The sequence below is a fragment of the Rhipicephalus microplus genome, chromosome 5, assembly GCF_043290135.1.
Source record: "Rhipicephalus microplus isolate Deutch F79 chromosome 5, USDA_Rmic, whole genome shotgun sequence".
Taxonomy (NCBI): Eukaryota; Metazoa; Arthropoda; class Arachnida; order Ixodida; family Ixodidae; genus Rhipicephalus; species Rhipicephalus microplus.
Window position 1 is genome coordinate 216,814,215 of NC_134704.1, and position 26,211 is coordinate 216,840,425.

The following is a 26,211-nucleotide window of genomic DNA, read 5'->3' on the forward strand; positions in this document are numbered from 1 at the left end:
GTACGTGACTGGTGCAAACATGATAATCATGAGATGCGTATCATGCAACATAACTACATGGCACGCTCGTGATCAGCTGGTGGTCGTTTCACTAGCTTCACCTATACGAAATTTGGCATTGTGGTACGTGAATGTATGACGGAGGTATGCTACTGGTGCAAACGTGACAAACATGAGATGCGTGTCATGTAACAGCATGACTACGTGCTAGGTTCATGATGTGCTCGCGGCTGTTTTACTGGCTTCACATATGTCAAATTTGATATTACATGACGCCAATGGATAGCGAAGTGATGTGATTGGTGCAAACATGAAAATCATGAGATGAGTGTCATGTGAGAACATGACTACATGCCTCAGTCAAGGCGCCAATGCATTTCGACGTGACGCGGTGCGTGTGCTCGCCGGCGTTCACAATGTCGCGTCACGCCGGCGTTGTCACGCCAGGCACCAGTCCTGCCATATACTCTCAGGCACTCACAGCGCTGCGTTGCTTTGGCGCATGCATGGTTCAGCGCGTCCGGCGTCCCTGCGTCATGAAAAGAGGAGGACGCAGTGTAGTCGGGGTAACGCATTGGCGCGAAATGCATCATGTCGCAATTCGCACCGGTTGCAGTCGGCCCACGCCAATGGACACTGCTTCCGCTTGGCGTCAGACTATAGAGGGCTCGCGCTTTGCTAACGTAGCGTCACTGTGCCCCGCGTGCGTGCGCGGTAACACTCCATCGGAGTATATTGAGCCTTCATTGTGAGGGTGGCCAAGAGAGGGCGTTACTTGACATCGTAATCATTATCATCAGGACTTTGCCGAGCGAGGGCACGACATGATGGCACCATCATCATCATTTGGACAAGGAGATGTGGGGGGAAAGGGGAGTTCGGCCTGGTAGGGGAGAGTAACAAGACGTAGCGGTGTGTTGTGCGCGATTTAGGATTAGCGCGTGACAAGTGGGGGGTCGTCCGGGATGGCTTCCGGCCCGACAACAGCAGCGGACGGCATGCCTAGGCTTCAAGGTGTTGTTGAAGAGCTGTTGCTGGGCACCGACGGCTCCGCCATGGAGCGCTAACAAATTGCGGCGGTCGTGCACGATCGAGTGAAGGTGACGCCGCTGCCAACAGCTCCGCACGTGGGAGCATGGACTGTGATCACTAACACTGGCGTGGTCGGTCGGGTCACGAATGACTCTGCGCCTCGGCTCGCCGCTGCGCACCTTCCCCGCTAAACTGGTGTTACAAACTTGCAGTCGCCGGAGGAGTTTCTTGAATGCCTGGAAAACTTCTGCCTCGTGACGGGGGTCGCCGCCGATAAGCGACTGACTCAGGTGGTACCGGCTGCCCTCGAGGACGGCGCAAAGTTGTGTTGGCGGTTCGTGCGCGGGTTTGACTCGAGGGAGGAATCCAGTGCCGCCTTCTACTCCGAGTTATCGTCGATTGACGCGAAGCGTCGCCTGAAGGCGGAGCTCGAACAGCGCAAGCAGCACCCAGAAGAGAAATTGAAGGAGTTTATTTATGCGATCGCTACGTTTTACGACCGCATCGGGGAAAAGGTCTCCGAAGCCGAGAAGGTGCAGCGCGTACTGAGGCAGATTCACCCTCAGTTGCAAGATTTGGAGGAGGGGCATTCCTACAACGACCTCGCCAAGTTGGTGAAGGCAGTCGATGGCCTAATGGAGCGGGCTTGGCGTCGCTTCCAGTACAGACCACCACCACTTCCGAGCAACCACGTAGCCAGAGGTCTGGCGTTCCACCCTAGCCTGGTCCCCGACAACCGCTCGCTTTGGCAGCCAAACTCCGTAGTGACGGCGTCGTTCGCTTTGTTTGGTGTTGCCCCACCATGACCGCCGACTTATCACTGGCCACTGCATGCAGCTGCGCTGAACGCGTCGTACTGCCGGGACCGGCAGTACTCGTGCGACACAGCGTCTCCGTTCTCACCCTATGGGCTGGGATTGATGCCACGGCAGGAGCCCACGTGTGGAGCACTGCGTGTGCAGTGCCATCGCTGTGGTGGATTCAGCCACATTTCTCGTAACTGTGCCACGGGACGACAAATGGGTTCACCCGTTTTCTTGCGCTGCCAGCGATCGGGTCAACTGCAAGCACAGTGCCCGGGAAACCAGTGGTGGTAGCTGCTGCCCCAGCGGGCACCTTCGGCAGTGTGCACCAAGTAGCGACCACAGCTGGTGGCAGAGAGCCCTTATGAACGTCCGTATTGGGTCGTCGACGTTCAAGGCCCTGCTAGACACAGGCTCAAGTGTAAGCTTCTTCGGACCACACGCCGCGCCGGCGGCCCAAGCTTCTGAAGCCAAACCCAAGGCAGACGTGCGCGTGCTGTGTTTGGCCTCAGGCTGGTCGCAGTCAACCATGTCTCTGAAGTGCCTGATCGAGTGGGCTGCCGGTTGCCGCAGAGAGCAGTTTTTGCGTTCCTGACCTGTTCCGTGACGTTGTCCTTGGAAGGGATTTCCTGACGGTGAGTGGCATCTCTCTGCAGGTGCCACTTGGGGGCTGGACTGTCAGCACAGAACCACAAAGAATTGTGCCCTTTGTCAAGGCCGTTATGGAACAGCCAGAGGCAGTGGACGATTTTGGAGACAGTCTGCGCTGCGTTTTTGCTGAGGACGATGCCAGTGTGTGTGCCAGTGTGCCGGAGGTGACTGCAGCCTGCAATGTGATCATTCCCGGCCACTCGTCGGACCTAGACCCACGCATAAAACACGTTTTAGAAGAATTTAGTGAAATCTTCACCACCACTCCAGGCTGCACAACCCTGGCAGAGTATCGCATATACACGGGAGACAACCCACTTGTTCGATGCAAACTGCGACCAGTGAATTCCAAGAAGCAGGCCATCATGGACCACTGCATTCACGACCTGCTGGCACAGAACCTCATTCGCCCTAGCCAAAGTCAGCATGCCAGGGCTCCATTCCTGGTTGAGATGAAGTCTGCTGGCTACCACATGGCTAGGGAATAGCGCCAGCTGAATGCACGCACTAAGGGGCCAGTCCATCCCAAGTCCTGGACTGATTACTTGCTGGCAGAGCTGGGACGAGCCAGGTGGTTCTCAAGTTTTGATCTTTCACAAGTTTTTTCTTTCAAATTCTTGTTCAAGAGCAGGATATTCCTAAAACAGCGTTGATTTGCTTTCGGAGAACCTTCGGGTTCATGAAAATGCCTTTTGGTGTTGCCGGAAGTCCTTCCACCTTTCTGATGGACTGACTACTGGAAGGAATCAATCACCCGTTTGCCATGGCGTTTCTCTATGATGTCCTGGTGTATTCGGAGACCCTAGAGGATCATCTCGAGCATGCTCAGAAGGTGTTGAAGCGGATAAGTTTGGCACAGCTGACCATTAACCCAGAGAAGGTACACGTAAGCTGTTAATAGCTGAAGTTGCTTGGCCATGAATTATTGCCCGGGCAGTGTAGGCCAGACAAGGAAAAATTGAGTGTGGTGCTGGACTATCCTCAACCAACAACATTCAAACAGCTGCAGGCTTTCCTGGGACTAGCAGGCTATTACAGAGGGTTGATACCTTAGTTTTCTATCACTGCACGTCCACTCGCAGAACTCCTTAAGAAAAACCAATGTTGTCGGTGGGAGCTGCAGCAAGAGGAAGCCTTTATAGCACTTAAGCATTCCCTGGCCGACGATGTCATTGTAAACTTGCCGGACCTCAACAGACCATTCGTGGTGTATACAGACGCCAGTGGAGTCGACACTGCAGCGGTGCTTCTGCAGGCAGCCTAGAGTGACGCTCAACTGCGTCTAATAAGCTCCATTAGCAGGGCCCTCACTTAGGCAGAGCAGCGCTATACAGTGCAAGAATGGGAGAATCTGGCTGTGTTGTGGGAAGTGGACAAGTTCCGACCATATCTTGAGTTCACAGAGTTTGAGATACACTGTGATCACTTCTCACTGTCCTGGATGTTCACTTCAGACCAGGCCTCACCACGTGTAAAGCGTTGGCTTTTGTGGCTTCAAGGTTTCAACTGCAGGATCAAGCACAGGCGGGGTCTTGCAAATCTGCCAGCCGACGCCTTGAGCAGAGCTCCCCTTCAGCACCAGGTAGTTCCAAGCGAGTCTACACGAGACGCTGTTTCTATGATTGTACAAACTCCGAGCCCACAAATCAGCTTTGAGGCAGCTGCTGTAGCATCTGAAGTGGACGACACTACTGTCTTGAATGATGCAGGGCTCCTCGCCCAGGAACAAAAGCAGGACCCCATACTGTTAAAACTATGAATTCTGATAAAGGGAGGGAAGCTTCCGCCCACTGACAGTGATCAACATTTGATCAAAGACCTGGAGGGAGACAACCGAGATGGAAGAGAGTGGGTTGCTTGTACAGCACCGAGAGAACAGGAAAGTACCTTGGCTATCAAACTACCTCTGCAACTTGGTCCTCCGACTGTCCCATGACCACCCGATTAGCGGCCACTCCAGGTTTTTTAAGACCCTTAAACACATTTCTCAGAATTTCGTGTGGCTGGGTATGCGTTCGCACATATCCAAGTATGTGTGATGCTGCCAGGTTTGTCAGCGCACCAAAGCCCACCGCCAGAAGCCAGAAGGAATGATGAGTCGTCAATGGGCCACTGCCCCCATGGAACAGCTCAGCGTGGACATAATTGGGCCCTTGCCTATGACACCTCGACGCATCAAGTACCTTCTCGTGGTGATTGACAAGTTCACCATGTTTATTAAACTTGCGACTCCTCAACAGGCAAGTTCTTTCTGTGCTTCTCGAGGAAACCACGCCGAATGAGATCAAAGACGTGAGGATCAATGCACGGAAGAATGCCTTGCTGTAGACGTTATGCACCGTAGCGCACTGCAAAGCCTTCGGCACATAACAGATATCGGCAACGTGAAAGTTCCGGCAACGGTCGCTACAGGTTGTAATGGCACTGTAGGCGTCATTTATGATGTGGATCTTTCCATCCCAGCTAATGACCTGCCAATACTAATAAAGCCAGCAACAGAAGGCACCCACATCACGCACATTACCTGACTCGGCAACTCACGCTGCTTGAGGCTTGTATTCGAGGGAGACGGCCTTCCCTCGTATGTCAAAGTTGGCCATGTTCACCACTCAGTGCGTCCATACACACCGAAGCCACTGCAATGCTACAAATACTTCAAGATGGGACAAGTAAAATGTGTCTGTGAGAACAATGTTGTTTGTCCGCGGTGCGCTGAGTCTCACTCAAAAGACGCCTGCGGTGCCACCGTGTTACGATATCCAAACTGCCACGGCGCTCATGAGGCCTCATCCAAAGATTGCCCGCGGGTGCGAAACGAGCACGCGGTACTCAAACGTATGGTGCGGGACAATTCAACGCACAGGGAAGCTGTCGCTACACTACACCGACGACGGCGTCGTGGGTGAGACCATCACGGAAAAACTGCTCTACCGATAGAGAGATGTCATCCTCTATGAAAGAGGCTGACCCACAAGAACCGAGCTCACTGAAGACGGATACTGCCAAACAGAAGAAAGGGACAGCAGTCGCACCTTCCGAACAGTGGCCCTCACTTCCACGGAGTCAACCTACTTCGGAGCTTCATCTCTTTCCGCCGCCCTCGACGACCCCTCAAACCAGTGATGCGATGAATGAAGATCAAGTGATACGCTTGCTGCAATCGCTGATAAGTACCATGCGTGTCCTACTGAGTGATATGAAGACTTCGGCTGCGCAGACCGCACTGCATGTGCTGGACACCCTGAGTCCGGTGCTTGCAGCTCTTAGGTGAAACCATGGCCAGCGAGACACCATCGTTTCGAGCGGAAGTCAACAATGCGTCTGTCCTTCAGTGGAACGCCAGAGGACTGAAGTGGCGCATGTCTGACTTTAGACAGCTTGTATTTGTGAACCGCTTCCCCATTATCGTGATTTGTGAACCCAATCTGTCTGCTTCAATCAAGCTGTCAGGATATGAGTGCTTCATGTCCTCCACTCACAGAGACTGCAGCAAAGTTTTTGTATTCACGCGCCATGACCTCACTGATGTTCACCACAGAGTCTCGCCTGATGAAGGGAATCAGTGTGTGTGCCTTACTGTGAAAAGAAGGATAAGGTTGCTTTCACGATTATTGGAGCTTACTTATCTCCATCAAGCCACCTTGACTGCGAGCGCTTACGCGGTATTCTGATATCGACTCCAAGGCCATGGGTGATCACTGGCGACTTCAATGCCAACCATTTTCTATGGAGAAGCTCCAGGGTCAACTCTAGAGGAAGAAAATTGGTGTCTTTGGCCTCGGAGTACAAACTCTGCGTTTGTAACGATGGAAGCCCTACATATTTATGCGGATCAACCTATAGCAGCTGCCTGGACCTTAAATTGGTTTCTCGCTCACTTACCAGGAAAGTGCGCTGGTTTTCGGATCTGGAAAAGCGGGGTAGCGACCATATATCAACTTACCTATGTATAGAAGGTTTCACCAGCTCCAATTCTTCAAGAGGCCTCAAATACACCGATTGGTCGAAATTTAAAATGTTAATGGAAGACTGCTGTACCGACGGCTCATATTATAACCTAGAGGACTCGATAAAGGATGTCCTGCAGAATACCGCGCATTCACTGATGACTAGTCACAAGCGCACCGGTTTCGACATCGAGCTTGTGAAACTTCGCGCAATACACTGTCGTGCAGAACGAAAGTACCGATGCACAAAGTGCATGGATGATTTGAGACTGGCTAGACGCATTCAAAAGAAAATGCTGCGGCACATGAATAAACTGGCTAGGGGACGTTGGACATTTTTTTGCGAGTCGTTGGATCCACGAAAGCCCTTATCACTGATATGGCGAACTGTTCGGGGTCTTAGCACAACCTTGGTTCAGCCACACCCGTTTACATCTCTGGCACTTCAACTTCGATGCAGAGAGATTGACGTCACAGAATTTTTCTGTAGAAGAATTGCCACTGATTCCAATTTCACAGTATCACGAATGGGAACATTTGACAACCCACCGCCCTCACGTGATCCCCGTATGGAATGCAAGTTGTCTATGGATGAGCTAGAGACGGCACTGGCACTGTGCAGACGTTCTTCAGCCCTTTGTAATCTTGGAGACGAAGCTCGGAAGGCACTCTTACGCCTATACAACGACTCCTGGCAGACTGGTACAGTTCCCCAGGCATGGAATTCAAGTCGCCTCATTCCACTCCTAAAGGCTGGTAAATCTCCTTTGGATATTACCTTATACCGTCCTATCGCACTTGCCAGTTGTTTAGGAAAAACGACGGAACGAATGATTCTAACACGAATGAAGTGGTATTTAGAGCAGTACGAATTTTATACAGTATCCATGACCGGATTCAGGCGCGGCCATTTGTCAATCGACAACATTGTTGATCTGGTGACATATGTTCAACACCAGAAAGCCTGTAAAAAAATGTGCGTCGCCCTGTTTCTAGACGTTAAGGGGGCTTACGACAATGTCACCCATGAAGCCATGTTTAGTGCTTTAGAAACAGTAGGTCTCGGTGGCAAGATATATATGTGGGTGTACAGCTACTTACAGCTGAGATGATTTTACGTGATGACAGCGAATGACCCAACACTTGATTATTACAGCAGCCGTTGTATGCCAAGGGGTATGCTACAACCTCTCATACAGTGCGGACAAACTTTGAGTCGAGGAGCATTTAAGTGAAGACAGTAAACATTTTTCAAATGTTTGGGGCATGTGATTGAGGAAAAAACTTTCTTACACCGCGTTCTTACATTTATATACAGAACATTTCTTAGTAGGGCTATGTCAGGCGTCCTTCCCCGTAGCAACCTCACATAGCAACTACCACCGCCCTCTGCCATAGCAACGGCTGCGGGCGCGCGCGAACTTATCGTCGCCTCTAGCAACCGAAGCATTTGGTGCGAGAGAGTGTAGGAGAGGTAGGCGCAGTGCTTCACCACTCGTTCTCTCAGCGTTCATTGTCTCTCCTCTCAGTACCCCATTGTCGCGGACGCTCGCGCCTCACTCTCGACCGTTTGCTGGCAGGGCACCTCTCAGAACATCCGAAAATGTGTGCTCGAGACGCCGCTGTGAATTGCCAATGCCGAGCCGAGAGCGCTGTTTGTTTTGTTCACTTCATGGTATTGCCATGAAGGAAATAACAGAGGCAGCCACATATCGACGTCTTGCCCGCCCCCAGAGCAGTAAGCAATGTTCTCTTCTTTCTTCACTTCCAAGCGATTTCACGCTACAGTTGATGGATCATACCTATTTACCTTCGACATTGCTCCCTCTCCTCGAAAGGCATCGTCTTGATGCTGGTGATGAGCGTTGAAAAAAAAGAGAAAAAAAAGATGCTACTGCGGAACCTAACAACTGCGTCGTAAGGCAAAAAGTGGGCTGGTGTCACAGAAGTACTCAATAAAGAAAGGAGTTAAGACAAAAGACGCATCAAAAAGAAACAAAAGCGACAAAAAATAAGTATACATTGCATGATAAGTCAGTCCACGTTCGATTGACGACGAGAAAAATATGGGTTGAGTCTTGACACATGCACCACATCACTTTGTGCAAACCGACGAGAACATCTTGAGGTGCCCTCAGGAAGAACTTTGTATGTGACGTCGCTGAGTTGGTGTAGAGCTTTGTACGGGCCAAAGTAGCGCCGCAACAACTTTTCAGTGTGACCGCGCTGTCAGATGGGGGTCCATACCCAAACTTCATGGCCTGGTCGGAAGGTAACCTCTCGGTGTGTAAGGTTGTAGCGGCGTGCGACGGCAGTATGGCGAGCCTGAATACGGCGTCAGGCGAGTTGACGGGCCTCCTCGGCACATTTAGCGAACAAGGCAGCGTCCACGTTGAACATGCCCCGGTTGCTGGGAAGGAGTATTGCGTCGAGCATTGTAGTGACCTCTCGACCATGAACTTAGCGAAATGGGGTGAAACCTCTACTCTCTTGGGCTGCTGTATTGTAAGTAAAAGTTACGTAGGGGAGTGTATCGTCCCAGTTCTCGTTATCAACGGCCACATTGAGAGCATATCTGCAATGGTCGTGTTCAACCGTTCAGTGAGTCCGTTTGTTTGGGGGTGATAACTAGTGGTTTTCCGATGTTCTGTACCACTTAGTCTAAGCACTTCTTTAACCATCTCTGCGGTGAAAGCTGTCCCACAATCAGTGATTATCACAGCTGGCACTCCGTGAGTAAGTACGATGCTGGTGGCGAAAAACTGGGCAATTTCGGCTGCAGCAGCTTTGGGCAGGGCCTTTGTTTCGCTGTAACGTCTTAAATATTCGCTGGCAGCCACAATCCACCAATTTCAAGACTAAGACGTGGGAAACAATCCGAACAAGTCAATGCCAAGTGGATGGAATGGTGTCTTCTGTGTGGAGATAGGCTGTAGTAGTCCTGCTGGTCGGACAGGTGGAGCCTTACGATGTTGGCACTCGCGGCATATGCGGACGTACTGCTTGACTGTCTTCGCGATGGCATGGCCAGTAGTAGGAGCAGCGAATTCTTTCCAAGGTGCGCGTGTAGTAACGGTGTCCGGATGATGGTTTGTCGTGACAAGCATGTAAAATATCGTCACGAAGCGATGTCGATGCAAGCAGAAGGTAAGTAGCCTGGATGTGGTCGAAATTTTTCCTATAGAGGACTCCATGTCGGATGCAGAACTAGGCCACGGCGCCAGCGATCGTGCGAAGTTTCGAGGGAGACTGCTTTTGCGGCCTTCGAGGTAATCAATGAGCGGGCTCCATGTCGTCGCGGTGTTGAGCCAAATCACTTGCTGATACAGAGGAAAGGAATGTATCATCCTCTTCAACGTCCGCGTTCGTAGTTTCGATTGGCGCACGTGAGAGACAGCCAGCATCGGTGTGTTCGCCCTTACTTGTGAATGAGTGTAACGTCAAATTCTTGCAGCCGAAGGCTTCACCGTGCAAGACGACCAGAAGGATCTTTGGGGTTGGTTAGCCAGCATAAAGAATCATGGTCACTAACTACCCTGAATGGTCAACCATACAAATAAGGCCAAAAATTTGTTATAGCCCAAACAACGGCTAAGCACTTTTTTCTGCTGGAGAGTAGTTTTTCTCTGTGGATGATAGTGTTCGACTTGCATAGGTAATCACGCACTCTACGCCATTTTGCCATTGAACCGATACAGCTTCGAGTCCGACGTTACTGGCATCCGTGTGTAGCACTATGGCAGCGTTGTCAAAGTGACCGAGTACAGGTGGAGCTTGGAGATGGTTTCGTAGCGTGTCAAAGGCGTAATGCTGATCCTGACCCCAAACAAATGGTACGCCTTTTTTACTTAAGTTATTGGTCCAGTGATTTCAGAAAAGCCTTTGACGAAGCGTCTGTAATAAGAGCACAGTCCCAGAAATCGGCGCAGATCAGGCTTGTTCCTTGGGACAGGAAATGCGGAAACAGTTTTCGTTTTTTCTAGATCTGGGTGTATACCGGCGTGGCTGACAACGTGACCGAGAAACTTCAGTTCCTCGAAAGCAAAGTGGCATTTCTCAGGTTTGAGAGGACGTCCAGCTGTTGGATTCGCCTGAAGAACTGTCTGTAGGCACTGGACGTGCTGCTCAAACGTCTCCTAGAAGACGACCACATCGTCAAGGTAGACAAGACACGATTGCAATTTTAGACCTTAAAGAACCGCGTTCATCATTCTTTGAAAAGTATCTGGCGCCGAGCATAAGCCGAAAGAAAGGACCTTGAACTCATAGAGTCCGTCAGAAGTAATGAAGTCGGTCTTTTCGTGGTCGCACTTATCAGCAGAAATTTGCCAATAGCCGCTGCGTAGATCCATGAAAGAAACGTAACGAGCGTTGCCAATGCGTTCTAACTAGTCATCTATTAGTGGTAACGGATGCATGTCTTTCTCCGTAATCCTATTGAACTTTCGGTAATCGACGCGAAATCGCAGGGCATCATCTTTACTAACACAGCAGGGGACGCCCAGGGACTGGTCAATGGCTGGATGACATCGTCCTTGATCATCTGCTAGACTTGTTGGCGTATGGCGTCTTGTTCTTTTTGCGAGACTTTGTAGGCGTGTTGTCGAATGGGTCCCTCGGTAGGCTCGGTGACGATACGATGCTTGGCAAGCGGGGTTTGGTTCACTTTCGAAGTCGCAGCGAAGCAGTCCCGAAATGAGTCGAGTAGCTTCAAAAGACGTTCCTGTTGTGTGGAAGGTAGACCCTGGATTGCGTCGAGAGTGCTTGCAAATATCATGGCGAAATGGTTGCATGACGAAAAGGCAGATAATGTTGAGAGACCAGAGACGTCTGCAATATCCCCAAGGTATGCGATCGCAGTGTGTTTGGTAAGATGGCGATACTCCTCACTGAAACTCATGACTAATAGGAAAGCCTGCTCCTTATTGGGCTGCACGATACCTCGGGCAATACAGACTTGTTGTGCAAAAAGTAGGACAAATTTCCTTCCGCAAGTCCACCATCGGGGACGTCTTTGTTACATTCAACGCTGATAAAGAGACGGCTGCGGGGAGGCAGAGTAACCGATTAGGAGGATACACGTAGGGTAGCCTTCGATAAGTGGGTGTTTTCAGGTTCAGGATAAAACGGGTCCTTGAACGACACCTGCAATTCTCGTAGGCCAATAGTTGCGCCATGTTCACGAAGAAAGTCTAGTCCCAGAATGTATGGACAGTAGCACACAGTTAATACGAGGAAAGACTCTGTGAACGCCGAAGCACGGACTCGAACACGGGTTGTGCACATTCCAGTAGGCGTGACGAGGTGGCCCCTGCCATGCGCAACGGGGGTTCTTGTCAAGGGGTAGTTACGTTTCTCAATTTGGATGCCAGGGCGCTCCTCATACCCGAATAATCGGCGGCGGTGTCGACGAGGGCAGTGATGACGTGATTATCGATGTGTACGGTGATGCCGGCGAAAACAGTCCTATGACTTTCGGAAACAGCTGAAAAATCAGAACGGTCTTCGTCGGGTCTTTGCGTCAAGGGAGGCTATTTGACAGTTCGTTGGGACGCGGCTTCACCCACAGGAGCCGCGGTTTCTAGTTTCCCCTCTGGGGACTCGGTGACTAGCCTCTGAAAGGAGCATAAGATGACGTGGAGCTAGGTGACGTGGAGCGGCGAGGTGATGGTGATCGTGATTGGTGGCGTTGACTAAGGCGAGGAGCTTGCTGGTCCATAAGGTACGCTTCGATGTCGCAGGGATGCTCACCGTAACGTGGGCACCGAGCATCAGGGTGGAAGCCTTGGAGACTAAGTTGACGGCACTGGCAATTGCGGCAACCCGCTTCGCCAAAACGGTAGCAGAGTGGACGGTTATCTGACGTAAGCCACACGCCGGCCTTTGTGGCGTTCTGTCGCTATCCAGACGGATGATAAGTGGGTACACTCGGATACCTAGAGGCGGGTGGCGGAGTTGAAGAGGTGCCCTGGAATCGATGGCTAGCCTGATCCATTGTCCGCATAGTGGGATCGGGGGCATGTGATGCAGGAGATCGCAGGGCCGCTGCATAAGTCAGGACAGGGGCCTCAGGCCTTGTTGGTGTGAGTGGGGTGACCACCTGTCGGCTCTTATTTTGGATTAAGTCTGTTTGAGCATTTACGGGTGATTGGGGTCCTGCTGCTTGGAGTTGGCGCAGCTCGTCCTGCACAACGCTCCTTATGAACTCTGTGAGGGCATGCCTCTCGCTGTCAGCCCTGATGGAGCATGCAACAGCGGTGATGTTGTGGCGTTCATACTGTGATGACCCATGCTGGAGAGTACGCCCCATTGTGGTTGCCTTATTTATGAACTCAGCCACAGTCGTCAGCGGAATGCGCACAGCTCCGACGAAGAGCCGCAATTTTACCCAAAGCATTAAATGCCACATCTTCTTTTCCTCGAACATTGCAGGGTCAGCACGCTTGAAGATTCGAAGCATGTTCTCGACAAACATCAAAACTCTCTCGTTAGGCCATTGGTTCCGAGACGAGCTGGCTTGCTCTGCTCTCTCTTTCATTTCGGCGCTGCGGTACGCATCGCAAAACTGTCTGCTGGACTCTTGCCACCTCGCAAAGGAACCCTCTTGATTCTCTTACCACGTTTTGGCAGAGTCTTTCAACGCAAAGCAAACTCTCCGTAGCTTGCGAGCTTCATCCCATTCACGTTGTAGGCAACTCTATCGAAGTAGTCAAGCCAGTCATCAATATCCTCATAAATGTCTCCATGTAATGATCGTGGTGTTTGCGGCGCATGAAAAACAAGCGGGAGAAAAAAATAGGCGTCGTTGGTTTGACTTGCCTGGTTGGTAGTCGAGGTTGTTATCTCGTCTCAAGAGAGAGGACCGTTTTCGGAAGATGGTCCTCGCAGGTGGCGACTGCTTCTTGCCTTGGGAGCTGTAGCTTTCTCCAAATAGCTCGGTGTGTCGGCTGAAGATCTGGAACCGATGCGCATTTACCCAACACCTCCACCAGTGCCATGAACGAAATAATAGAGACAGCTAGGAATCGACGTTTTGCCCACACCCAGACCAGGAAGCAATGTTCTATTATTTCTCCACTTTCAAGCGATTTCACGCAACAGTTGATGGCTCATACCCATTCACCCGTGACAGTATTTTTAACTATGTATGCTACCTACTAGAGCTACAGAAAAAGGGTACGCACGGCAAGCGGTGCTAGCGGCTGTATAGTGTAAAAGAAATAAATGATTATTTTCTTAATGCTCGGTTCTCGCTTGCGTAACGCCGTTATGGAGATCATGGACTCTACGCATTGCATTTGCATTTCCTAACAACTCCCTTCGGGGAGAACGAGGAGGAAAGAACATTATTCAAAGTCTGGAGAGCTGGTTGGTTGGACCAATGGCCCCACCTACGTTGCGTTCAAAAGTGCTTGAATCCTGGCGACTTTCTCGGCCCGTTGGACGCTCACATCTGATTTTCAAGGATGGGGCAGAACATTACGGCTTCTCAGTGCGTCAAAAAGCTGTTACTAGAGGCCGCATCCTCGTTATGAACAATAATTTCACAGCATTCACAGAACATAAGCTGCAAAGTGGCTCTGGAGTCAAGACACTTGCACCTATTTGTTATGTAGATATCTGGATGTAGAATGTGTGAGAGCGCAGAATTCGGATACGTCAAAGTTTATAACTGCTGTCATTCCACAGACTGTTTTTTTTTTGTTAATTTTGGGTGAGGGGGCTGGAATATGCCCCTGCGTAATCTATAATGTTCGGGAATGTCATTGTATGGGGATATTCTGTCATTCCGCTCCCACTCGTCTACTACGCCGTCATCACCGAAGGATACTGCGGCTGCACTTGAAATGGGCCGCTCGGTCGGTGAACCCTCGAGCTGCGTCATGTGCAGCCCCATTGTTGCTGTCCCCCACGAATGCGTGAATAGGTGTCCATATAATGTATGTATTTCTGTTCCTTGCTTGACACCCTCCAACTAGAATTTCAGTGCTTCCTGGTAGATGCGGTCATTTCTCACTACCGTTTGAGAGTCACTGGCTATTACGGTTGCGTTTATCTCAGCTATAGTGCGAGTGCTATGGCTACCTCTTCCGCTGTCTCGTTACTTGTGTTGCGTATCATTTCGCATGTCGAACAGCGTTTGTCGCTGTCAATTACCGCTACTGTAAACCCCAGTCTGTGCTCGTAGCAAGCAGCGTCAACAAAAACTGCGTCCGTGTCGTTACCGAACGTTTTCTGCATTTCTTCTGCTCTGGTCTCCCGTCTGGCCTTATTCTGTTTGGGATACATGTTTTTGGGCAAAGGGGATATCATAATTGTTTCCATTGTCTCTCTTGGGTTGTCTACCTCGACGTCGTGCTGTGTGTGATAGCTTATGCTTAGTCACTGTAAGTTATGTTTTCCTCCTCGTGTCTTATAGCGCCGTTCCACGTGCTACCCACATAGCTGCAACGCACGTGCCGGCACACCTGCCGCACTCAAGCGGAGGCTGAAAGAGCGTTCCCAAGTGGCTTACTTGTCCACGCTTGCGTGCGGCAGGTGTTCGGCACGTGCGTTGCGGCTGTGCGGATAGCACGTGGAACGGCCCTCACAGAGACGTTCATAATGCGGAATACGTTGCGACTCAATGAGCTCATCTATGGTATTGTGCAGGCATAGTTGTAGCAGTGTGTAAGTGTTTGTGATAATCGGTAGTTCTATCGCTAGTTTGAATATTTTACTAATGAGACAGTCTAGCTTGATCGTTCCCGTGACCTATCATTTCAAGTACGGCGCTACGCATACTACTCCGCTTATCACGAATGCCTGTTTATCCTTATTGTATTTTCCTTGCATTTTTTATGATCGGTTGAAAGATACTCTTGTCGTATATTCGTTTGTTCGCTGATTTATTTGGCTACGTGGAACGCAGCACGTACTTTGGTCCTATTATTGAGAATTTCTTTGTACGCAGCACTGTTGGCATCACAGCGTCGTAATGGATGCGAGGAACCGGGCATTCCCGACAATGGTGCCCGATACAGCAGCCCTTCGTACTCTGTGGGCAGCCTTGTTAAGTTTGAGTGCAACCGTGGATACTACATGTGGGGGAACGACACCATTCGCTGCGAAGAAAATCGAGAGTGGTCAGCACGTCTACCTCTCTGTGTCGGTAAGTGACGAATTATTTTTCCCTTGTCTGCGCAAATATTGCAGCAGTTTTCTAGATGTCCTGGTTAGAAATACGCATAACCGCAAAAGAAGCGCCGAAGTAGTGAACTACCGATCGAAGCACCAGAATAATCATGTTGCTTCTAAACCACTTAAACTCACCACCGTCTATCGTCTAGAGCTATCTTTTTTGGAGGCATTGTAGGTGCATTATTAGTATGTCCCACTGCGCATGTACAAAAGTAAATGCACACTTTTTGTGGTGGGAAGCACCAGGGCGAATTATTGCACGAGGACGAAGATGATCGGCACTTATCAGATTGCGCAACATCCCTTTGGTGACAATAAGGCACCATTTCCAAGTGACAAGGCTTGCCGTGGCTGTCTTTGTATTCTGCAGTAGAATGGCTGCTTAGGCAGGGCTTTCTCACATAGATACTCACGAGAGGAATCGCATCTCAGGCGTCTGATCACTACATGGTTGATTAAAGCCTTCCCCACTTTCCAAAATTTTACAAGAGCAGCTGCACCACTTTCATATATAATCTCATAGTCTTACGAAGATAGCCTGCTGCCGAGTTTATGACGAGCAAGTGTGCAAATTTAGCTGTCGCTAGTACATTGGCATGTGAGTCGTTTGTGGGTATACATGCACGTGACTTTGAATGCACCGGGGAAGTGCGGAGTGTAACTAGCATCCCGAAGGCATGCATCCTAAATTATGAAAAAAGTGCGAAAAAATAAAGCGTGAAACATATATACGTAAGGGCTTGACACAAGTCGACTGAACGTCTCCACCATTATTTATGTGTGCCTTGGATTTACCGTGAGCGCTAAGGAACGCTTCAGCCACCCTGCTTACATATTGTTAGCGCATAGCTTATCGATCCTTATACGTGTCATTCGAACGCCATAGTTCGCTTCCTTTTATCCGTAGAGCACCAAACTGTTTGTTCCTAAACATCGGTGCATTTTAGGGGCTCCTGCTCTCATCACCTGTCATTCCAGCCATCGATTGGTGTCACACAGGCGAAACTATGCAGTACAGTATAAATGTGTATGACATGGCCGTATATAGAGAAACAAAGTGCAAACTTAAGGGATGTTTTTCTCTGTTAGAGGCAAAATGAATTAGACCTAACAGATAATGATGCCAAGGAAAGTACAGGAGTTGTTCCAGAAGGAATTGTGGTCTCAAAGTGGAGAAAGCAGAGTTGACGAAAACATAACTTGTCACTGGCGAAAAGTGAACCTGTGACCTTATAAGTATGCGCATGATGCTCCTACAGTGAGCTATGACGGTGGTCATCATTCCGTCCCTTTTATGGTGTATACATGCGCATTTAAACGTAGGAGCTTCCCTCAGCGTCGCCAGTAGCCATTGCGGTGAGTGTGAAACCCTTTTGGAACCTTTATTTTTTACTTTTTGACGTTACGTAGTGCGTGATAGTGTTACTTGTTCAATGAAAACCATCAAAACATGAGTATTGAAAAAATATACATATGAATAGTTTTCGCAACCTCAAATTCGAAGAACAACGCCGTTCGGAGCGTACCAGTGAAGTACAGTAGAGGTTAGCCGACTAGTGTGCGCTGTGGCGATGACTGCACCTTCCGTCACTTTAACCATTATTCTTGTGTAATCGAGCTCGAGCGTATTGGCAGCATCGAGGTGCTCCATACTATCTACAATCAATGTGCCAAGTGAAATACGAAAGAAAAGTTATACTTTCCTTTTTATCTTCCTCAAGGATATCATACATTACATAGAACCAAAATGACTTACCAAAGGAAAAAAAAACGTTAACGCATGAGGGAGCGTAAGTGTGACATGCTCCTCGAGAATAATACCCCTGTCACATGTGGCAACTTATGTGCACTTCGAGCGAGTAGTTACGTTCACAAAGCGTCAATTTGGCGGTTAGCAGCTACACGAGAAAGTGAAGTGTAATTTGGAAATGATGGCAGTGGCGATTCACGGATTTGTAGTACAACGCATATTTGTTATTTTTGAGCCTGTGTCTCAGCTTCAGACCACGTTGTCTTCGTGGAAGCGGCACCCGTGGCACATACTATCTTAAATGACTAGAGAACAACTCACCTAAACACGTGCAAGTGTACCTGGAAGTAAACAACGCGACGGACACAGCCGTTGCTGTGCATTAGGGTTCCTTAATGCGTGCGCCCCTCTCGTGGTTGCGTCGGGGAACCCTACTGTGCATGTGCTACCGCATCCCCCAAGCGGACGCAGACGCAAACAGCCCGACGGTGAAAGTAGCGAGGTTATCATTGTATTTTATAACTTCTTTTATACATACGAATATTCATTATAACAAAAACAATGGTTTATATTTAAGGCAACGAAGATGCGCGAGCGTACGGGGCTCGGACGAAGAAGAAGAGTAGTGGAGCGGCGCTGGAACTCTTTTTTGGACTGGTCCTTTTCGATTCGACTCCCAGACTACACCCCAGTATTCATTGCAGAAATATTGGCCATTGTTCTTGCCCTACGCAAGTTGCCCTCAAGCGAATCATTAGCAGTTATCATTACAGATTCGTTTTCAGTTTGTAATGCACTTTCTGCGGCAGTAAATGCAGAGCTGATGAATAGGTTTCGGCATTTAGTACCGAAAAACGTAAAAAAACTGCATTTGCTATGGGTACCGGGCCACCAAGGATTATATTTGAACGAAATGGCAGACTCTCTAGCAGCAGTATCCCTGGGTGGGCCCACCATTCCAGTTTTGCCAGATACGGCTTACGTGACAGCGCTAAGGTTCCGAAATGCTTGCCTGCAACGGGGAAACGGTAATTTACATAAATTCAAAGATTTCGAGCATTTGAGCTACTGCTGGAATAAACAGTGGTGTGTATCTCGCCAGTTAGAGGTCACTTATACCAGATTGCGCTGTGCAGTTCCACAACTAAATTATTACCTTAACAAAGCTCGACTCAAGGCGTCACCTCTATGCATTTGGTGCAACAAAATTGAAACAATTGAACATTTCTTTTTATTCTGCCATCGTTAGTCTTATCAGAGAAAAAGATTTTTAGTGGCCCCATTACAAAAGCTAGACATACAAGTAAATCTACCAGTAACTTTATCACTTGGCGCAACTTCATTTGGTTACTGTCACAGGGATGTATGCTCCACTGTGTTTGATTGCATCAACGCAACTAAAAGATTACCGTGCTAGTAAACCTTAACCTTTTCAGATCTTTATTTTATATTTCGTAGTTATGTCTATCAAAAACAACAGTTGGTTTGACCGCTTGCTCAGCAAACATTTTTGTTTTTTTTTGTAGTATTATTTTTAAACTACTTTTTCAGATTGGCTTCACTTTCATTTTAGTTCCATTTAAGTATCCTGCTCCCGGTTCTTGGCGCATCCCCCTCTGTGGGTGAGCGCCCTCCATAAGAGGTCATCATCATCATCATCATCAACTGTGTGGTTGGGTGAACCGCACAGTTGATGACGAGTGCTTTTATTTCGCCTCATCTTGCATGTACCAAAGGCCTTGTACGGGGAGTCGATACCAAGCTGAGTCCAGCTGAGACCCTAGACAGGCTCTTTGGAGCAGGCGTAATTTCAATTTACCGGTGTAATCGCCTAGTCGACAACGAGAGGGTACTAACCGAATCTGTCATCGCGACATTTGTAGGCACGAAATGCCCGTCAGAAATAAAATTATGGCCGCTAATCTTCCGAGTGGAACCCCTCGCTTCTCGTCCGATTCAATGCAAGAACTGCTGGAGATTCGGCCACAGTGCTGGAGGTTGTAAATCTCACGTTCGTTGTAGCACTAGCGGAGAGAGTCATCCTTCAAGCAAGTGTACTACAACAGCGGAAAAGTGTTGTCTCTGTGGGGGCAGTCACTGCGCACACAACTCTGACTGTTCCGCTCGTTCCCGGGAGGTTCAAATCCTAGAAGTTATTGACCGCCGCCGTTTTTCTCGAAGGAAAGCCATTGACATAGTTAGAGACAGGGCTTTTGGATACTCTGGTATTACAGCACGCTGCACTTCCAGTATGGACTCAAACCTATCGCAGGCTATTGAAACTGCTGTGGAAAAGGCAGTGAGTAAGGCAATAGATAAACTCATATCTAACCTTTCCGACTGTTTAGTGCAAATTCTTTCAAGTCAGATTGGATAAATAGTACAGACTAGTACAGAACCTGCAGTATTACACATTACCAGCGAGGCCACACAGTTACGCAATGTAGTGTTGGACGACCTTTCTGCATCTGCAGGCAAGGCGAAGCAGTCAGGAACACAGGTGCACTTGGGCCGACATTCGCCTCAGCCGAGCACAAGTACTGCTACAGATATAGAACTCAATATACGAACTAATAAACGTACCAGATCCCCTATCTTCACTGATCGCAAGTCCAAATCTAAACGGAATGAATCAGCTATTTCGCGTGAAGGTGCTAACAAGGGCGCGACATGCGCCTCTGCAGTGCGCTCAACACCATAGGTCAGTTGAGGGTACTACAGTGGAACTGCCGTTCTATATTCTCAGCCTCAACCGACTTAAATTACTTTTGCAATAATTTTAATCTTGATATTATAATTCTTCAAGAAACTTGGCTCACACCAGATAAAAATTTCCTACTTGCAGGTTTTCGTTCTTTTCGATTAGATCGCTCATCACGTGGTGGTGGTTTAATGATCCTTGTATCAAGTAAATTATGCCATAGGGCGAAACTTTCTTTTAGAATGTTAGAATTGGATTGGGAATTATTAGCATTAGATTTTTGTCTCCCCAGATACCACCCTTTTTAAATTGTAAATTGTTACTTCCCCTCCAGTGTGCAAAGCACACGTTATCTTGACAGCGTTTTGGCAGCATGTAGAAAGGAAATTGTACTGACAGGAGACTTAATTTCACACCATTTGTTTGGGGGTATAAGGACAGAATCTTGTGGTAGGCGACTGTGGGAATGGACAATTGATCACAATCTCTCTGGTCTGAATAAAGGTCTTGTAACTATTGTCCGAGGTCAAACTAGCTCAGTATTGGATTTAACGTTTTGCTCCAATGCAATCAAGGTTTTGTCATGGGCTGTTCTGGATTCGGCAACTAACAGTGACCATCTTCCTGTAGTTTGTGACATTACTTGTCCAACAATAACTTTAGACCAGCCAAAACGCACATACATCAACCATGGAAAATTTCAAGCCTGCCTGCGTTATGCCATTTCCAAGCTTGGAAATGCCAGTACTAAGGAGATTGCATCTACGATTGATTCAATGTTGAAGGGATCTAGAAAAAATTTGGAATTTTCTATTCCATCCAATAAACGATTCTCCTCTCATTGGTGGAACGATGAGTGTACGCGCGATTATAGAAGACGAAAATCCGCTTGGAAAACACTTCTTCTTAATCAGAGCCCAACAAACTGAAAGGACTATCAATTCCTTGCTGGCGTACTTAAGCGTACATTGAGCCGCGCGAAAGAAGAATACGGCAGTAGACATTTTGATTATCTTTTTAAATAAAAAATAAGCGTGCTTTGTTCGCTCATCTTCGAACGAGAAAAGTACTGCCAGCACCTTTAACGTTGCAGTCATGTGTCTTGACGCCGGTAGAAATGAACACCTCTCTAGAAAATTTAGCGCAAGGTTTAGAACGCCGCTTCACTGCTATTTTTTTGGCTATTCAGTCCGTTCTGGTAAACTTGCATGAATTTCCAGAAGTTTTTTTAGCTGAATTGAATCAGACAGTATTATGCTTACCAAGGACAGCTCCCGGACCAGATGGGATTACGAACTCTATGTTTAAATGTTTACTCCAGGAATCGCCTCATCTTTTTCTAGAACTAGTGAATTATTCTTTTGGCAACGCATGGATACCCCCCGAACGGAAACTTGCCAAAATTGTATTGTTGCTAAAAATGAAAATATGCATACACATTGGCTAACATAATGCCGATCGCACTGACATCAAACTTAGTGAAATTGGTTGAGAGAATCATCAATGACTTATTACGATGAGGTCAATTCTAAGTCCCTGTCAAATTGGGTTCAGGACTGGTTGTTCAATTTGGAATGACCACGTTGACTTAGAAAGTAGGCTTCAATTAGCCGGACTACATAAAAAAATATTGCCACGTTCCATTTCCCAGGTTTTTGTTATCGTCCCAAAACGCCACACGATTCTCAGCGCAAACCGCGCCTGCAGTTTTCGAGAAGGTTCCAGACTGTAGTAGATCATTTCGATAAGATCACGCCCACTGTGCGAACGGTACAGATTGTTCTGGAACCTACGCCACTGCCGGCGATAACGCTAGAACATTCGATGGCAAGAGTATAAATGCCGACGCGCTTCGCCGCTTGTCAGTTGTTGAACGAAGGCCGACGCTCCGTTCGCCGCTATCAGTCCGAGACTGCTATCTGTGCGAGGTTGCTGCTCTAATTGGACTTTCCGTTTACTGGGCACAGGTTCACCCAAATAAACAGTTAAAACCCAACATGAAGTCTCCTGTCTTCGGCCATGTCACGACCCCGTGACATCTGGTGGGGGTGCTGCTTCGTTCATGTACCAGACACCCCCGTCAAGACGTGAACCCAGCCCACGTCGCGGAGAAGACACCGACGCCAACCAAGAGCAGCGAAATGGCCGCCGACAGCAAGGTCTCCCACCGTAGTACGGGCTTCTACAAGAGAAGGCGCGGAAGGCCAAGGACATGACCTCTTCTGCAGCGACAATGACAACCAGAGCGTCCCAGCCCGCGATCGTCATTCATCAACCCAGGGAACCACCAAAGTTTCATTGGTCATCGTTTGAAGACCTGGAAACCTGGCTAGAAACATACGACCGTGTGGCCGCCCTCAACCACTGGGACAACGAAAAAAAGCTCCGTCGTGTGTACTTCTACCTGAAAGACACCGCAAGGACCTGGCTAGAGAATCGGGAGTCCACGCTCCGAACGTGGACAGTCTTCTGCTGCGCATTCATGCAAACGCTCGCCAGCATCGCTCGCAAAGAGAGGGCCGCTGCTCTACTAGAGACCCGGGTTCAGCTACCAAATGAAAAGGTTGGAATTTTCACAGAGGAGATAACCCGCCTATTTCGTCACGCTGACCCAGACATGCCTGAGGAGAAGAAAGTTCGTTTCTTCATGCGAGGGGTCAAACAGGAGCTCTTCGTGGGACTAATGAGAAATCGACCGAACACCGTCCAAGAATTTGTATCCGAGACGACCACCATCGAAAAAACCCTGGACATGCGTACCAGATAGTATAATTGTCGCCTGACTCCAGAATGCGCTGCTGCTCAAGCCAGTGACTCCGAAGACCTACGTGAAACGATCCGAGTGATCGTGCGGGAATGGCTGCGCAAGCTGTTGCCTTCGGCGCAGCCTCAAGTGGATTCGATCGCCGACATTGTGTGAGAAGAAGTTCGGCAATCGCTTTGAATTTCCCAAACACCGCTGCCCCAGCCAGAAACTATGATCTACGCCACTGCAGTGCGCCACAACGCTCCTCCCCGTACACGCCAAAACGCCACCCCGTAGCACTTCCGTCGCCAGACACCACCGCCGCCACCACCCCCACCGACGAGCTACCGTTGCCAGCGGGCCAGCGCAGTGCGCCGAGGAAAACCGACGTTTGGCGCACCCCTGACCACCGCCCACTGTGCTACCAGTGCGGCGAGGCCGGGCACACTTATCGCCGTTGCCAGTACCAACAGATGGGACTGCGTGGCTTCGCCGTCACTGCACCGCATCCGCAGCCAGGAGAATGGCCACGCTACATCGCCGACTACATGACAGGAACTCAATGGACACCACGAAGTCCTTCCCGTTCGCTGTCGCCCAGCCGCCGCATGTCACTTAGAAAGTAGGCTAGAAAGTAGTACTGCGGCCCAACGCGGGGCCGGTCTCCTATCCCGTATCCGGGAAACTAAGGGCAGCAACCGGTGGAGGTGCGGTTGCTGTGCGACGAACTACCGAAGATCCTCCTCCGACGACGACGCCGTGACGGAGCTTTCCGAACACAATGCCAACCAGGCAAAGCCCTGACGGCGAAAGCTCGCTTACCGAAGGTGGCCTGACGACGCAACATGAAAGCAGCGGAACAAGCCGACGCAGCCGTGACCCGACGCCATGCCCTAACTGTAATGCGAGGCGGTGAACTCGCGACGTCGACGTTCTTATCGACGGCCACAGTGTCACCGCTCTCGTCGATACTGGAGCCGACTATTCTGTCATCAGTGGGTCGTTCGCCGCGAAGTTAAAGAAAGTTAGGACAGCTTCGAAAGGCCCTGAAATCCGCACAGCTGGAGGTCATCTCGTAACGCCTGCAGGAATCTGCACAGCGAGAGTCACCATTAACGGCCGTATTTATCCTACAGACTTCATAGTCCTAGGGCGTTGCTCGAGAGATGTCATCCTTGGAATGGACTTCTTATGCCTCCATGGTGCTGTCATCAACCTAAAAACAAAGTCGATAACGTTATTCACAGAAGAAGCACTACCGCCGCGCACGCCGTCAGGACACCATGCCTTGAATGTGCTGGAAGAACAAGTCACCATTCCGCCTCGCTCAAGCGTCATTATTTCAGTCGGCGCTCCTAGATCACCTGACTTGGAAGGCGCCATTGAAGGCAGTCAGCATTTGTTGGTCACCGGAAATATTTGCGTCGCAAGAGGAATTGCAGAGCTGCGGGGAGGCAAAGTGATGGTTGTGCTCACGAATTTCATCAATGAGTACAAACATGTGAACAAAGGAATAACGGTCGCATACTTCGAAGAAATAGTCGAAGCCACCAGTGCTTTCGCCCTCGCTGATTCTGCGGAACCTGCTCACAGGAACGAAGCCCCTCCCATAGCTTTCGACGTCAATCCCAGACATCCGAACGATAGCAAAAACAGCTCAAGGCCTTGCTCCTGCAATACGAAGATTTCTTTTCGTCGCCATCGAAAATTCGACACACCCCAATCACGAAACATCGCATCATAACCGAAGAAAATGCCAGACCACTCCGTCAGAGTCCGTACACAGTTTCGACGCGAGAACGTGAGGCCATTAAGAGACAAGTTGATGAAATGCTGCGGGATGACATTATCCAGCCGTCCAAGAGCCCATGGGCATTCCCCGTGGTGTTAGTGAAGAAAAAGGATGGGACCCTACGTTTCTGCGTCGATTATCGCCTCCTGAACAAAATCACGAGAAAGGACGTGTATCCTCTCCCACGAATAGACGACGCACTTGATCGGCTTCATAACGCCAAGTACTTTTCGTCAATGGACCTCAAGACTGGCAATTGGCAAATCGAAGTCGACGAAAGAGATCGAGAGAAGACGGCCTTTTTAACACCGGGCGGCCTCTTCGAGTTTAAGGTGATGCCCTTCGGCCTTCGCTCAGCGCCTGCAACTATTCAACGCGTTATGGATACAGTACTGGGAGGATTGAAGTGGCAGACTTGCCTTGTGTACTTGGACGACGTCGTCATGTTTTCCTCGAGTTTCGACGAGCATCTTCGGTGCCTTGAAACTGTACTTCAAGCCATCAAGACGTCCGGACTCACACTGAAGCCAGAAAAGTGCAGATTTGCGTATGCGGAGCTCTTGTGTCTGGAGCACGTTATCAGCAAGTCTGGAGTTCGTCCTGATCCACGGAAAACAGTCGCCATCGCCGACTTCCCGCCGCCCACTGACAAGAAGGCCCTGTGCCGATTTCTGGGCATGTGCGCCTATTATAGGTGGTTCGTGAAAAACTTCGCCCCATTGCCGATCCTTTCACTAACCTTACCAAGGCCGACGTAGAATTCAAGTGGGAAACGCCACAGGAACACGCTTTCCGGGAGCTTAAACATCGCCAGACGGCTCCGTTAATTGCCCATTTTGACAAATTCGCCGAGACAGAAATACATACTGACGCAAGCAGCGTAGGTCTTGGCGCCATTCTTGTGCGGAGGGCTGACGGACTTGAAAGGGTTATTAGTTACGCCAGCCGATCGCTATCCAAAGCAGAAGCAAAGTATTCCACAACAGAATGGTGTGCCTCGCCATCATCTGGGCTACGTCAAAATTTCGCGCCTACCTCTACGGCAGGCCCTTCAAAGTTGTGAGCGACCACCACGCCTTGTGTTGGCTAGCCACCTCGAAGGACCCTTCAGGTCGCCTCGCACGATGGAGCCTGAGACTTCATGAATATGACATTACTGTCATTTACAAGTCCGGAAATAACACTCCGACGCCGACTGTCTCTCTCGTGCGCCTGTCGACCAACCGCTACCCGACGACCCTGATGACAACTACTTCTTGGGAATGATAACTACTGACGACTTCGCTGAACGACAGCGGGCCGACCCGGAACTTAAGGCCCTAATAGAATACCTCGAAGGCAGAACCGCAGAAGTCCAGAAGGTATTCAAGCGCGTACTTGCGTCGTTCTTTCTACAAAACGGTTTTCTACAAAAGAAAAACTTTTCACCGCTTCGAGCTAAGTACCTCCTTGCCGTGCCTTCAGGTCTGCGACCAGACCTCCTGCAGGCCCTGCACGACGATTCGACGGCAGGGCACCTCGGTGTTTCTCGCACGCTCGCAAGCATACAAGAAAGGTACTACTGACCATGTCTTACCACCGACGTCACTTGTTATGTGAGGACATGCCC

General features: G+C 49.4%; 1 protein-coding gene across 12 annotated transcripts in view; it reads left to right on the forward strand.

The window, feature by feature from the left end:
• The window catches only part of LOC119173521 (complement factor B), a 1,265,978-nt gene that overhangs the window by 513,247 nt on the left and 726,520 nt on the right, over positions 1–26,211 (forward strand). For all 12 annotated transcript variants that reach the window (XM_037424323.2, XM_075896490.1, XM_037424324.2 and 9 more), the window contains one exon: positions 15,387–15,584. In XM_037424323.2, the coding sequence (XP_037280220.2) occupies positions 15,387–15,584 (198 nt within the window). The remainder of the gene's footprint in view (positions 1–15,386; positions 15,585–26,211) is intronic.